This window comes from Lipotes vexillifer, unplaced genomic scaffold (genome assembly GCF_000442215.2).
Source record: "Lipotes vexillifer unplaced genomic scaffold, Lipotes_vexillifer_v1.1 scaffold987, whole genome shotgun sequence".
Taxonomy (NCBI): Eukaryota; Metazoa; Chordata; class Mammalia; order Artiodactyla; family Lipotidae; genus Lipotes; species Lipotes vexillifer.
In genome coordinates this window covers 305,081-318,854 of record NW_006787426.1, presented here as the reverse complement: position 1 = coordinate 318,854, position 13,774 = coordinate 305,081, and the positions used below count along the sequence as shown (strand labels likewise).

The window sequence follows — 13,774 nt, the reverse complement described above, 5'->3', positions numbered from 1 at the left end:
GTCCGCTCGCGAAGGTGGAGCAGCCCGAATCTTTGCCCTCAGGATGTGGACAGTCGGGCGGACAAACAGGCACAGTGTGGAGCGAGGTGTCCCTGCTGTTAGGGAGCAGAAGGGGCGGATGTGTCTGTACGCCGTGGGGCGGGGCGGGTGTCAGGGAAACAAGGTTCTATTAAAGGGTCAGTAGGAATTTGGGAGGATGGCGATAAAGAGGGTTTCTTGGAGAGCTATAATGGCAAGTGTTAAGGCTGGGGGTCCTGGAAACGGGCTGCCACTATGGCAGCATCATTGAGTGGGTAGGCATCTCACCGCCCTTGAAGTAGGAGGAGCTGGCATGGGGCTGGGAGGAAGTTGGTTAAGTTTGGGAATCTCCTGGGATGTGCAGGTAGATGGCGTTAATGGGCGTCTGGGTGTGCAGAAGTGCAGCTCAGGGGCAAGTCTGGCTGGAGGTGCGAAGCTGGGAATCTCCACCAGTGCTGGTGGTGGGGTGACTGGCTGAAGGCATCCCGGTGAAGGATTCAGACTGGAAATAGGAGATCATGGGTGGAATGAAGGTGGCAACACGCATATTGGTCCGCTGGTGTGGAGGTGGAGCCCGCGAAGGAGAATGAAAGTGACCAGTTAGTGAGGGAGAGAGAAGGCTTTGAAAGTGCACCCAGTGGGAGTTCCCTGGATGTCCAGTGGTTAGTACTCCACGCTCTCACTGCCAAGGGCCTGGGTTCAATCCGTGATAGAGTAACTAAGGTCCCACATCCCACAAGCAGCACGGCGTGGCCAAAAAAGAAAAAAAAAATTACAGCACTACGTTGCCCCAAGTTCTGGGGATTCTTGGTCTGGACAGAGGTTGGGGGCCTCACACGTACACTGTGGGCTGAGTGGCAGGGGAGAGGCAGACAGGAGCTCTGACTTATGTTCTGATCACACCTTTAGGGCCTCCAGATGGTCATCCAGAGGGACTTCTTTCCTGATGTGGAGAAGCTGCAGGCACAGAAGGAGTACCTGGAGGCCGAGGAGAATGGAGACCTGGAACGGATGCGCCAGATCGCCATCAAGTTTGGCTCTGCCCTGGGCAAGATGTCCCGAGAGCCCCCTCCGCCCTGTAAGAGAAGTCCTGGGGGGGGGGGGCGGGAGGGGACTCCCACTGAACTGTTGCTTCAGGCTCTCTCCAATCCCCATCCCCTCTCTTCCCCCAGATGTGACTCCAGCCACATTTGAAACCCCTGAGGTGCACACGGGCACCGGGGTGGTGGGCAGTAAGGCCCTGGGCCGGGGCCACAGCCTGGAGGACGGCGATGGTGAGTGAGTGCCCCATTTCCCTCACACTGTTGGGTTTGCCTGGGGACCTCGTCTGTGGGGCCCTGGGGTGTTCAGGGGAAGGCTCCTTCTTGTCCCTGAGGGTCTCTCCTTAAAGGGCAACCCATGGGGTCTAGGAGGCAGAAGATCTGGGTTCAGCTCCCAAACAGGGGGGTCATCTGAGTCTCCAGCCCTCCTCTGTGGCGTGGGAATCTCGCCTCCCCTCTTGCTGGCCTGCTCACTGTACCAACCTCTGTCCGGGGGGCGTCATGAGCCTGGGGCGGGGGCTCCTTCCCTCACTGCCTCCTTCAGATGCCTCAGGGCCTCTGCACTTGCTTCTCCTGAGCTGGTCGCCCCCTGTGGGTGACTGCATGGCTGCTCCTTCTCTTCCTTCAGGTCTCTGCTCAGATGCTGCCTGTCAGGGAACCTTCCCTGACCTCCCAGCACAGTCACTCACCCTGTTCTCTGTGATTTGCCACCTGGCTCTGTTTTCTTGCTGGAGGACACGCCAGTTTAAAAGGCGTTTCTGTTTGTTTACCGTTTCTCCCTCCACAAGAGCAGGTCCTTTTGCTCCCATCTGCATGCCCTGCACCTAGGGTGTGCCTGGGCCTCCGGGTCTCCAACACGCTTACTAGAGCGTAAAGATTCATCCTGACTTTCCCGGGGAGCCTTCCCCAGAAGGAGCATCTTGGGCCCTGTGAACAGTGTGCCGTGGGCCTCCTCTCAGTCGGTGCTTCATCAGGGGTCGACGTGTGTGTGTAGATGGCCATGAGCTGCTCTCTACCAGCGTCGCATCCACAGTGTGCTCCGCTGGCACTGGTGCCCTGTGCGAACACATGTGTGACATTTTCTGCTCCAGAACCCAGCCTCCTGCCAGCCACAGTGCGTCCTGTGTGTCCTCAGAGCGTGGTTCTCCGTTGCGATGTGGCTCGAGAATCACAGACTGTTGGCAGATTCCTTTCCTTTGAATCCCCCTTATTTTTCGGTAAATGCAGGAATCCCCTGAGTAACCTGAGCTTAGGCACCACATAGTTCACGGTTGCAGGCGAGGGGACTGAGGCTCAGGAGGGCAGTAACCTCTGCAGGTCCCAGAGCTTTTGGTGGCGGGACAGGGTGTGAGTGCCCACCTTTCTGACACTCGTCTTGACCTTTTAGGCACAGTGCTTTGCACGCTGCCTGGCAGGTGGTAGGGGGTGGAGTAGAGGCCCTCCCCTGTCGTCCTCACTGCATCTGCACTGCTGTATGCAGTGCTGCACCGCCTCAGCGGGCTGCCCTGGCAGCGGCCAGGGCGGCCCGGGGTGTGGCCCAGTGCCTGTTAGGTGCCTCCCCGCCCACCGCTAGATAATACAGGGTCCTTGCCATCAGGTCCGCTAGCGGGTCACGAGGCTTAAGTGACAGTCACTCCCCTGTAGCACAGATACCAAGAAGGGAGGGAGTCAGGATAAGGGACAGGGGGACAGTCCAGGGTTTTGGAGGCAGGACCTACAGGACAGGCACTGTTTTGTTGTGGGAGGACCCCTTTTATCATGCTGCTCTAACGCCCGACGCCCCCTCCTGGCCTGAGTCAGAGTGCACTCTTCACTGGTATCCAGCAGATGGGAAGGGCCCCTGGGGGCTCCCTGGGCAGCTGGGGGAGTTGATTCCCCCCAAGGGGGTGTCGTCTGGCAGTGTGGGTTCTCACGGACAGACCCACGGCCAGAGCCAGGGTTCCTGGGACCGAGTGACTGCATGATGGTTTCGTGTCACCTGCCCACACCCCTGCACAGGAGAGGCCACAGAGGAGGAGGAAAGGGAAGCCCTGCCCAGCCTGGACGTCTTCCTGAGCCGGTACACGAGCGAGGACAACGCCTCCTTCCAGGAGATCATGGAGGTGGCCAAGGAGAAGAGCCGGGCGCGCCACGCGTGGCTCTACCAGGCCGAGGAGGAGTTTGAGAAGGTGCCCTGGTGCAGGGTCAGCGGTACCCACTCGGGGTGGGGGTCCCCGGGGCCAGGGCCCAGGGCCGGGGGTCCTCCCTGACCCACGCTCCCACCATGACGCAGAGGCAGAAGGATAATCTCGCGCTCCCGTCGGCAGAGTGCCAAGCCGTGGAGAGTGGCCAGGCTGGTGTGGAGACCTGGAAGTACAAGGCCAAGAACTCCCTCATGTACTACCCAGAGGGTGAGCGGCGGGCCGGGTGGGGGTGCAGGCTGGGGCCGAAGGTTTGGATTGGTTTTTGGGAGTGTGTGACTGTGCCCCTTGTACTCTGGGCCTTTGGGGTCCCGGTCCGTTTCAGGGCAGGCAGGTTCGCCTGCGGAGTCTGCGCGGTCGTGTGGCTCCCGCAGCTGCATTCAGGCTGTGCTCCGTGGGGAACCAGCTCCTCTCCCTCAGGCCCTGAGCGAGGGGCGGGGGGCCTGCCCACCCTGACACTGAGGTGATTCTGCTCCCACTGCCAGGCGTCCCCGACGAAGAGCAGCTCTTTAAGAAGCCACGGCAGGTGGTGCATAAGAACACCCGCTTCCTCAGGGACCCCTTTAGCCAGGCCCTCAGCAGGTCCCAGCTGCAGCAGGCCGCTGCCCTCAACGCCCAGGTGAGGGGCCGGGCCAGCGGGGTGGCGTGGGCACCCCCGCCTTTCCGGTCCTGGCCACCCCCATACGTTAGGACTGTCCTTGGGCTCAGCAGGGCTCGGCGGTGGGGGTGTGTCTGGGTCCCTATGTGGCGGTGTCTGAGTCTCTTCTCCATTCGTGGAGGCTTCAGTCAGACATGTTCTGTGGGTCAGGTCTGTGCCAGTTCCCGTGGGGTGGGCTGGGCTCGGTGTGGCGGACAGCAGAGGTTCCTGACCCCGGATTTACTGCAGGGCGGTGACTCCGGCCGTCATGGCGTTGAGGAGGTTGGAGGTGGGGAGCCTGTTTTGGAGGCTTTTACAGGTGCCTTGTGGGAGCCATCAGAGAACAGTTGCCCCAGTTAGCATAGCCTCCGCAGGGCCCTGAAGTCAGTAGCCCCTGAAGGTAACGCATGTCAGGTGTGGCTCGGCATGGCAGGCGGAGGTGCTTCCTTGCTTGGTTGCTGCTCTGACGGGTCCTCAAGGTCCTTGCAAGGGCCAGGGTCCACCTCGCTTCCCCTGGGTCTGCACCCAGGAAGGGAGGTGTGCAGCCTCTGCCTGTCAGCCAGAGGGGATGGCCTAGGCCCCTGACACCACCTCTCCTCTCGCTCCAGCACAAACAGGGCAAGGTGGGACCGGATGGCAAGGAGCTTATCCCCCAGGAGTCCCCTCGCGTGGGCGGATTTGGATTCATTGCCACACCTTCTCCTGCCCCTGGTGAGACACACGCCCGCTGGTGGGACGGCCTTGGGGGAGGTGGGCTGCCCGGCTGGCCTGGCACTCCTGGCGCTCCCCTGGGTCTGCACCGTGCCTCATGTGACTCAGGCCCAGGGTCCCATCTGTGCCAGGGCCGAACAGGGCTGTGGGTGGCTAGGCTCTCAGGCCTGACCTGGGACGTGTGGGGCCAGCTGGTCTAGCTGGGTGGTTTCTGTGGCTCGCCCTAAGGTCAGCAGGACAGACTGGCCTGGTGAGCAGGCAGAGGGGATCAGGGGGGAGGCCAGTAAGTCCAGTGGGCTCTGGACAGGTGTCCTTTTTTAAAAATTTTTATTTATTTATTTATTTATTCATTTATTTAATTTTTGGCTGTGTCGGGTCTTAGCTGCTGCATGCGGGTTTTTTCTAGTTGCTGAGAGTGGGGGCTACTCTTTATCGCGGTGCATGAGCTTCTCATTGCGGTGGCTTCTCTTGTTGTGGAGCGTGGGCTCTAGGCACGGAGGCTTCAGTAGTAGTGGCACACAGGCTTCAGTAGTTGTGGCTCGCGGGCTCTAGAGCACAGGCTCAGTAGTTGTGGCACGCAGGCTTAGTTGCCCCACGGCATGTGGGATCTTCCCGGACCAGGGCTTGAACTCATGTCCCCTGCGTTGGCAGATGGATTCTTAACCATTGAGCCACCAGGGAAGCCTCTGGGCAGGCATCCTGCGTATGGAAGCCAAGCTCAGTCTGCAGGAGACTAGGTGCACCTGGGCCTCCAGGGGCCGTGCCTGGCTCGTGCAGGTGGGCAGGACGGGCCTGAGGGGTCTTACAGGGCCATGTGCGCTTCCCTCAGGCCACCCGCCTTGTCCCACTGGCCTGGGCTGGGTGTCCCTGTCAGTCTTGGGTAGTTTTTCCTAGTTCTGGGTCTCACGTCAGCAGGTGTGCGGTGCTCACAAACCTAAGCCCAGAGATCACAGCAGGCTCATGAGACTCAGGGTGGCCTCCTGGGCACATGCTGGTCTCTTTCTGCGTCCAGGGACACCGGTGGCTGTGCCATGGCGAGGGCCTGTGGAGGCACCATGGTTTGCCCAGGATCCTGGGAGGTTTGGGAGCCCTGGAAGGCCCTGGATCTCCTCCCTGCAGCGGGGTCCTGTTACTGTCCTCCGGGGGCCCCCTGGCCCTGTGCTAGGATGGGGGGTCTGACTCACCCAGCCCAGCTTCTCTGTGAAGCCCCCTACCCCAGGCTAAACCCCACGGTGCAGGGGCATGGGCTGGCCTTGATGTTTCCCTCCCAGAGGTCAGAAGTGCCAGGTTCTGGTCCTGGGAAGGAGAGAGGACAGCTGCTGGCCTTGGTGCTTGTGAGCTGTGACCCGCATCCGGGTCCCAGGCCTGAGCTGGCTGTGCGCTCTCCATCCGCAGGCGTGAACGAGTCCCCACTGATGACTTGGGGGGAGGTCGAGAACACGCCCTTGAGAGTTGAAGGATCTGAAACACCCTACGTGGACAGGACGCCAGGGCCAGCCTTCAAGGTGGGTCGCGGTGGGAGCAGCATGGGTGGACGCAGGGCCTCCTGAGCACCCATAGCTCCGTGCACAGCGGATGGTCTGTACACCTGGGCAGGCACTGCACTTCCACGTAGGACTGGGCACTGAGGACAGGCGTGGGCGGGTGGCTGGGTTGGGGGAGAGACTGGGGCGGGGGTGTTTGAAGCAGGGAGCTGCTGGGGCCGCTCTGAGCCTGCAGGCCCGGAGGAGGGGGCTGTTCAGAGATGAGGGGCGGTCTCAGGTGGGCCAGGAACGCCTGCTGTGCTGCAGCCTGAGGGCGGGAAGGGTCCCAGAATCCTAGTGTCCATGGGATGCGGCTGTGTCCTCAGCAGGGCTGTGTCCTTGCAGAGAGAGGCCTCTGGTTACCGGAGAACCAGATCAGGTGCCCCCAGCCCGGTGTCATAGGAGCAGTCAGAGTTGAGGTTCACAAGGCCTGGAGCCCAGGAGGAAGGCCTTTCTTGGGCCAGGCAGGCAGGCGAGGGGACTGGGTGGCAGGTGGTTTGTAGGGATGGGGTGGCCCGGGAAGGTGCCAGCGAACTGGCAGGCAGGTGGGGCCCCAGAACAACATCGGAAGGCAGGCCCCTGGTCTGCACACAGTTTGTGGGGAAACTGAGTGATGGGTGTGGTTTGGGGGGGAAGTGGGGGAGGTCCCCAGAGCCTAGTGCATACTGTCGGGTGCTGGGGGGGTTGCTGGTGGCAGAGGTGGGTGGTGCCACAGAGGCTGAAGGCTGCAGGGTCACGTCATCTGCTTTGAAACCCCAAAGAATGGGGCATGGAATTTGGAATTCACATAGGTCTGCAGAGGGGACAGGGTCACGGGTCTCTTTAAACACAGGCAGCACCGATGTGGAATGCAAAGGAAAAAGTGTCAGTCACTATAGCAACAGAAACATACAATCATAGGAGCGACTGGCTTGGAGAGAAAGCACAGACCTGTGTGGCAGAAACCTGGTGGCCGAGGGGCGGGTGCTTCCCCAGTGCAGGGGTGACGCGCGGCCAGACAGCGTGCGCAGGGCCCAGGCACCTTGGTTTTGAGCCTGGGATGCGGCGACAGCTGAGAAAAACTTGCAGGGGGATGTGTGCCGTCAGGCGTTGAAGCGAGCCACCCTTGGCAGGTGGGTCAGGCCTGAGCCTGGTCCCAGCGCCTAGGCAGGATTTGGGGCACCATGCTGAGTGTGTGGAGCTAGGGTAACAAGCCAGGCCCTCAGTGTACACAGCAGGATGAGTTCCGGAAAGATGGAAAAGTTGAATGTTAAAACAGCAAATGTTAAACCTCAGAATAACATACCGGTCGACGTTTAATGTGACGTTGAGGCAGGAAGACTTTCTAAACACGACAGCAAAGGGAGAAATCACGAAGGGAGTGGGGGCTGGATCGCGCTACTGGAAGATGACAACCCCGAGTACAGCGGAAAACATCAAAAGTAAAACTACAAGCAGATAACTGAAGAGAAATCTGAACGGTGTACGTTAACGTAGCCAACATAGATGAAACTCCTGCAAGTGAGAAAGGAAACAAAAAACCAATAGAAGGACAGGCCCAGGGACTTCCCTGGTGGTCCAGCGGTGGAGAGTACGCCTTACAATGCGGGGGGCACGGGTTAGATCCCTGGCCGGGGAACTGGGATCCCACATGCTGCGGGGCAACTAAGCCCACGCACCACAACTACTGAGCTCACGCACCTCAACCAGAGAGCCCGCGTGCTGCAAACTACAGAGCCCACGCACTCTGCAGCCTGCATGCCACAACTAGAGAAGAGAAAAACCCGCATGCCACGACTAGAGAGAAGCCCGTGCACCAGAATGAAGATCCCACATGCCTCAACGAAGATCCCGTGTGCCACAACTAGGACCTGATGCAACCAAAAAGAAAATAAAGTTAAATAAATAAATCTTTAAAACAAACAAACAGAAAGACAGGCCCACGATACATTTCTTGAAGTTCTCTATGGAAACACAGAGGCTGGTACACCCTGGCAGTCAGACGAAAGCATATTGAAACAGGCCCTTTTCCTGGAAGGGGGTCACAGGTGCCTGACCGGGCAGTGCCAGCTTCGTGAAGAACCCAGGCGGGCCTTGGGCGGGTGGGCAGCTCAGGCTGGCTGGGGGCTTTCAGGGGCAGTGATGGTGGGCTGTTGGGACCGCAGGGGCCACAGGAAGAGGCCGGCGCCTCCGCGGCAAGGACTCCCTGGCTGGGTAGTGGCCCAGCCCCCCCACACCTGCTGTCTTTTAGATCCTGGAGCCGGGCCGCAGGGAGCGGCTGGGGCTGAAGATGGCCAACGAGGCTGCTGCCAAGAACCGGGCTAAGAAGCAGGAGGCCTTGCGGAGGGCGACGGAGAACCTAGCCAGGTGAGGGTGGCCCGGACCCTGCAGTGGGCGCTCTCAGGGCTGGGGCCTGTGGCCGTCCCTCTGGCCGGAGCAGGGCCCTCTCCACCTTGTGCATAGCCTCCTCCTCCCGCGTACCTGCGGGGCGCCTTTAGGCCCATCGTCCCCACTGAGCTCCTGTCCACCCTGTGGAGTCGGTGTTATCACTGCCCTCGGAGAGGGTTGGGGTCCGCTGCAGCCCCTCAGCCGAGGGAGCCACACCCCTCGACTGCAGGCTCGGGCTCACTGTCTGGGCCAGTCCATCCAGGTTCCCACCCAGAATGATCACGCATCCCCCGGGAGCCTTCCTGTGAGGCCAAGGGAGACCCTGCTGCAGGGGGAGCCCGGTCGGGCCTAATCCTGCCTCTCACCCACCCCTTCCTTCCACTGCAGCCTCACCCCCAAAGGCCTGAGCCCAGCCATGTCCCCAGCCCTGCAGCGCCTCGTGAGCAGGACGGCCAGCAAGTACACGGACCGGGCCCTGCGTGCCAGCTACACACCGTCCCCAGCACGCTCTACCCACCTCAAGACTCCAGCCGGCGGGCCCCAGACCCCGACGAGCACACCGGCTCCTGGCTCTGCCACACACACCCCCCTCAGCCAGGATCCGGCCTGCATCACGGACAACTTGCTGCAGCTCCCCGCCCGGCGCAAAGCCTCGGACTTCTTCTAGTCCGTCCTGGGCTGGGCCCGCGGGAGCTTCATGGAGCCCTCAGGGCAGCTCTCTGCCCAGCAGAGGACTCTGGCTTTCTGGGGACCCAGGCCTGAGCCCGAAGCAGCGAGCATCCCAGGAGACCCAGGAGACAGGTGCTGGGCTGGCACAGGACCTGCCCTGTGGCCTTGGGGAGCATCCCAGGGCCTTGCTGACATGCTTTTCTATCGAACCCCAACCTGTTCCTATTTAACCCTCATTAAAGAACATCTACAGCTCAGCGGGGCTGCCTCTCCGCCCTGTGGCCTGTGCGCCCTGGAGTCACCCTCGTGCCTGCATCGCACCTGCATCCTTCACTCAGGACTGCGGACCTTCCGGGAGGAGGCTGCTGGTGGTGACCCTCGGAGGGCTGGGGTGTCCAGCCTTTCTTGCTGCTGCCTGCGTTGCTTCCGGTGGTGCCCTCAGGGCTGGGGACCTGCCTCTGAGCTGAGCTCACAGCCCTTCGGTCCGCCCTTGGGAAGGGCAGAGCCCTTGGCAGTTGTGCCCCAGGTTTTCCTGCATGAAGAGCTGGTCCCTGGTCCCCCTGTCGCCAGGTTAACCCGGGCTCTGGGCCCAGGTCCACAGCCTCCCTGGCCAGGCCTGACCTGCGTGGTTTGCTGGTGATACAGCTGCACGGGTCCTGCATGTGAGGCTGCTCCCGTGGGAGGCGCCTTCCCAGTGGCCTCAGCCATCACCTCCCAAGCACCTGGCTTCCAGCTCAGGTGGGCGGGCCGTTCTCATGTCCCCTCCCTCCCTCTGCTCGGGGCTCCAGGCCCTGCCTGCCACATGCTGCTGGGTTGCCGGCCTCACCCCGTTGTCACCCCACCAGCGAGACCCCCATGTAACAGTAACCTGGGCCACAGGTCACAAGCAGTGGGGCTGGGCTCCACTTGGACCCAAGAGCGCCGTGGGCACCATGGGTGGGCACCTGCCTCTGGGCCTGACCCCGGAAGTCTTGGGGCCAGCTCCTCGCAGGGAGGTGGGCTGGCTCCCAGACGGGCTCTTTAGGCCTCAGGTGGGGTCGGGTTGTGCTCAGAGAGGCAGCCTGGGGTCTGCTCAGATGGGAACCCCTCACGCTTTGAGCACGCACACCCTGCAGTGGGCCATCCTCATGCTCCCTGGAGGCTGCCTGGGCACCAGCTGGCCCGTGCTCCTCCTCAGGGAAGTCCTGCAAGTTCCTGGGAGCCAAGTCCTGGCTGTGCCCTGTGCCCCACCAAGGGGGCGGTGCTGGGACTGTCCAGGGTTAGGAAAGGGCCGCTTTGGGTGCTTTATTCTCCATAGAGAAGGGTGGGTTTGGCCCTGAGGGAGCCCCCAGCAAGTAGGGGGCGGAGGTCTGGGTGGGTGTGAACGAGATATGGGGCGCTGTCCAGGCAAGGCCACAGAAGACCAGGTGCTGACCACCTGGCGGGGATGGGGGTGATGGCTGATAAAGCATGAGGGCTGCTTGGCGGGGATAGGGGCAGGGGGAATGCCACTGGAAGGTCTCGGCTTCGGCATCTCCCATCTCAACTGCGGGAATGAAGGGGGAGGGGGGTGTTGAGGAAGGGCTGCCTGAGTGGGGGCTGGGCAGGGTGGGGAGGCACGTGGGGGCCTGGCAGGCCGGCGGCCGTGGAATCCTTGCCCATGAGGCCTGGCCCCCACTCCAGATCCCCTGTGCCGCAGGGAGGGAAGTGCTGAGTCCTAGAGAAAATGACTCCTCGCAGGCCTCTCTGCTGCATACACTGGTTTATTTGGTGGTCAGGATTTAACATCTTTGCTACTAGGTGGAAGAAAGCTAATAGAACGTAATCAAAATAATGGTTTAATTGATGGATTTTACTCGTTCTTGCACCTGTGCCTTCTTCAGCTTCTACCTCCTACTTAGCTTATGGGGTCCTCACCGCGCCATGCCCCCCAGGCCCTCCGCACCGCTAGGTGCTCGCCTTCCCCACCTCGGCTCCGGAGACGTGATGGTCCTTCGCCCTGGAGGTCTCAGCCAGCCGGTCCTCCATCCTGCCCATGTTCTCGGGCACCACCAGCAGCTGGTGCTGGGTCTTGGGCCCCAGCTTGTGGTCGGGCTGGTGCTCAGGCCGCTGCTTGGGCCGTGAGCCCGGCTGAGTGTCCAGTTTGCATTCAGCCTGGTACTTGCCTTCACCCTCCCTCTTGAAGGAGGCCAAAGACACGGCTTTGGGCTTGGAGGACTGCAGCCATGAGTGGCTGAGGATCTCATCGATGTGCAGCCGCCGGTTGACGTCCGGCTGCAGGATGCGGTAGATAAGGTCCTTGCACTCGCCTGTCAGGTTCTTGGAGTGTGGGAAGTCCACACGGTGCTCCTTCTGGATGCGCAGCATATTCTTGATGTCCGAGTCGTCATAGGGCATGGAGCCACAGACCATGATGTAGAGAATCACGCCCAGGCTCCAGATGTCATACACCTTGGGCTGGTAGGGAATGCCCTGCAACACCTCGGGGGCCGCGTACGCCGCCGACCCACAGAAGGTCTTGCTGAGGATGATGCGCCCACTGCTGTCCCGCAGGCAGCGCTTGGAGAAGCCGAAGTCTGACAGCTTGATGTTGAAGTCCTTGTCAAGGAGAAGGTTCTCACACTTGAGGTCTCGGTGGACGATGTCCAGGTTGTGGCAGTACTTGACGGCTGAGGACAGCTGCCAGAACATCTTGCGTGCCACGTCCTCGTGCAGGGCCCCCTGGCACTTGATGAACTCTAGTAGGTCGCCCTGAACTCCGAGCTCCATGGTGATGTAGATACGGCCGTCGCAGGTCTCAAAGATCTCGTAGGTCTTGATGATGGAGCGGTGGTTGACGGTCGCCAGGATGTCCATCTCCCGGGGAAGGAATCGCTCCACAAAGTCCATGGGCGTCTTCTTGCGGTCGATGATCTTGACGGCCACGTTGAACTTGAGGCGCTCGGAGTAGGCGGATTTGACTTTTGCGTATGAGCCCTTGCCCAGGTTGATGCCCACGATGTAACCCTTCTTCCTTAGGACTGTGGCATCATCCATGGTGCCAGGAGCGGCTGGCGCCACTGCCCTCTACATCCCCCCCCCCCACCTGGGCCAGCAGGCATTGTCCTCGTTTGCACTGTGGGAAGCCGTCTGGCCGGTCTGGGCCTGCACTTGGAGGTGTGGAACACCCGCCCCCTCCCCCCCCCCCCCCCCCCCCCCACCTGGGCCAGCAGGCATTGTCCTCGTTTGCACTGTGGGAAGCCGTCTGGCCGGTCTGGGCCTGCACTTGGAGGTGTGGAACACCCAGCATTGTCCCCCCCCAGTGACTTCAGCCTGTGAAGTCATAAAGCCAGGCTGCCCGGAGTGGGGACTGGGCGGGGACAGGCCCTGGAGCCCTGGAAGTCAGGCTGACCTGGCAGGAGTGCTGCTCCCCGCCTGCTGGAAGGAAGCTGGCACCCAGGACTGTGGTGACCCTCACTGCTCTTCCTCCTCGCTGTGCTGCACTGTCCCGAGTCAGGCCCAGGGGACCGCCCAGGTCCAGCCAGCGTGCGGGCCCCACGCCCATTTCCCTCTCCTGGATGTGGGGACTGACTCTGCAATGGCTTCTGTCCCACGAGGTCCAGTTTCCTGCCCCTTCTTTGAGGTGTGATGAGCACCCCCTCTGGGGCTGTGTCTTCGGAACCTGCCGTGCTGGGGAGGGACTTCCCTGGTCCGGCCGGGCTGGTGGTGGTTCCAAGCCTGGGAGACAAGACCAGCTGTCCGGGGAGCGGGGGTGGGGTGGAGGTGGGTCAGTGCTGTGATGGCGAGCAGGGCGTGCTTGGGGCAGAGGGCAGCTCAGAGGCTGTGAGTGCCCAGCCCGGCGGCCCGGTCCCCAGTGGGCTGACACATGGCACGTTCCGGGGTGGGTGGTGGTGGTGATAGGTCCAGGCAGGGAAGGGCGTGGGGGAGGGAAGGCCGTTCTGAGAATGGCTGAGTCCCAGAGTTAGGAGGAGGTGGAGGAGAGGGTGGGGGGACAGCTGCTGCAGGTCCCGGGGCAGGAGCAGCCAGAGCCCAAGTCCCATTTTTAGGTGGGTCCTGGAAGAGCACATAGGGAAGGGGCTTTGGGATGAGCAGAGGCTAGCGCCTGTGGCCAGGCACGGGGAGGCTGGACCGGGCAGGTCCATGGGGAGGGGGACCGGCAACAGGGGGAGACTGGGTTCTGGTGCGTTGGCCAGTGAGTGGGCGGGGCCTCGGGTGGAGCCTTGGTGCTGCAGTCCCAGGGGTCTTGGGGGATGGCAGCACCCCTAGCACTGACAGTGAAGAGCAAGCACCTGGGTGAGGGGGGATCCTGAATTATGTCGCTGGGACCTTTGTGAGCTGTTGGAACCCTGGGAGGGCACATCTTTGCATCTCAGACTGTCTTTGCCCCTGGAAACAATGTGGAAACCCCTTTGTTCTTGCTTTGGGAAACGTGGCCTCCCGTAGCATCTCCTCGGGTGTTTTGCAAGCCCTGCTGTCCACTTGTCTGTCCTCTGTAGCGCGTTGCCAGGACAGGAGGCGTGCCGTGTGTGTGCTCAGTTCTCCGGGGGTTGGGGGAGAGGAAGTCCTGTTTGTGGGTGGGTGGGTGGGAGTGACTGTGGAACCCGCATGCAGGGGATCAGCAGGGCTCCCCCATGTGCCGGCAGGGGTGGT

General features: G+C 61.6%; 2 protein-coding genes across 2 annotated transcripts in view; one reads left to right on the top strand and one right to left on the bottom strand.

Annotated features, from left to right (window-relative positions):
- ESS2 (ess-2 spliceosome associated protein) overlaps nucleotides 1-9,213 on the top strand; it is a 10,222-nt gene extending 1,009 nt beyond the window's left edge. Inside the window, exons 2-10 of the mRNA XM_007460014.1 lie at nucleotides 928-1,096; nucleotides 1,191-1,286; nucleotides 3,057-3,226; nucleotides 3,331-3,448; nucleotides 3,724-3,857; nucleotides 4,484-4,586; nucleotides 5,982-6,091; nucleotides 8,340-8,455; nucleotides 8,864-9,213. Of these exons, the coding sequence (XP_007460076.1) occupies nucleotides 928-1,096; nucleotides 1,191-1,286; nucleotides 3,057-3,226; nucleotides 3,331-3,448; nucleotides 3,724-3,857; nucleotides 4,484-4,586; nucleotides 5,982-6,091; nucleotides 8,340-8,455; nucleotides 8,864-9,143 (1,296 nt within the window). The 3' untranslated portion in view covers nucleotides 9,144-9,213. The remainder of the gene's footprint in view (nucleotides 1-927; nucleotides 1,097-1,190; nucleotides 1,287-3,056; nucleotides 3,227-3,330; nucleotides 3,449-3,723; nucleotides 3,858-4,483; nucleotides 4,587-5,981; nucleotides 6,092-8,339; nucleotides 8,456-8,863) is intronic.
- A 1,732-nt stretch (nucleotides 9,214-10,945) lies between these two features.
- TSSK2 (testis specific serine kinase 2) lies at nucleotides 10,946-12,262 on the bottom strand. The gene has a single exon (XM_007460013.1). It carries the CDS (start codon nucleotides 12,158-12,160, stop codon nucleotides 11,072-11,074), a length of 1,089 nt encoding a protein of 362 aa, XP_007460075.1. The 5' UTR covers nucleotides 12,161-12,262; the 3' UTR covers nucleotides 10,946-11,071.
- Between the last annotated feature and the right edge of the window lie 1,512 nt (nucleotides 12,263-13,774).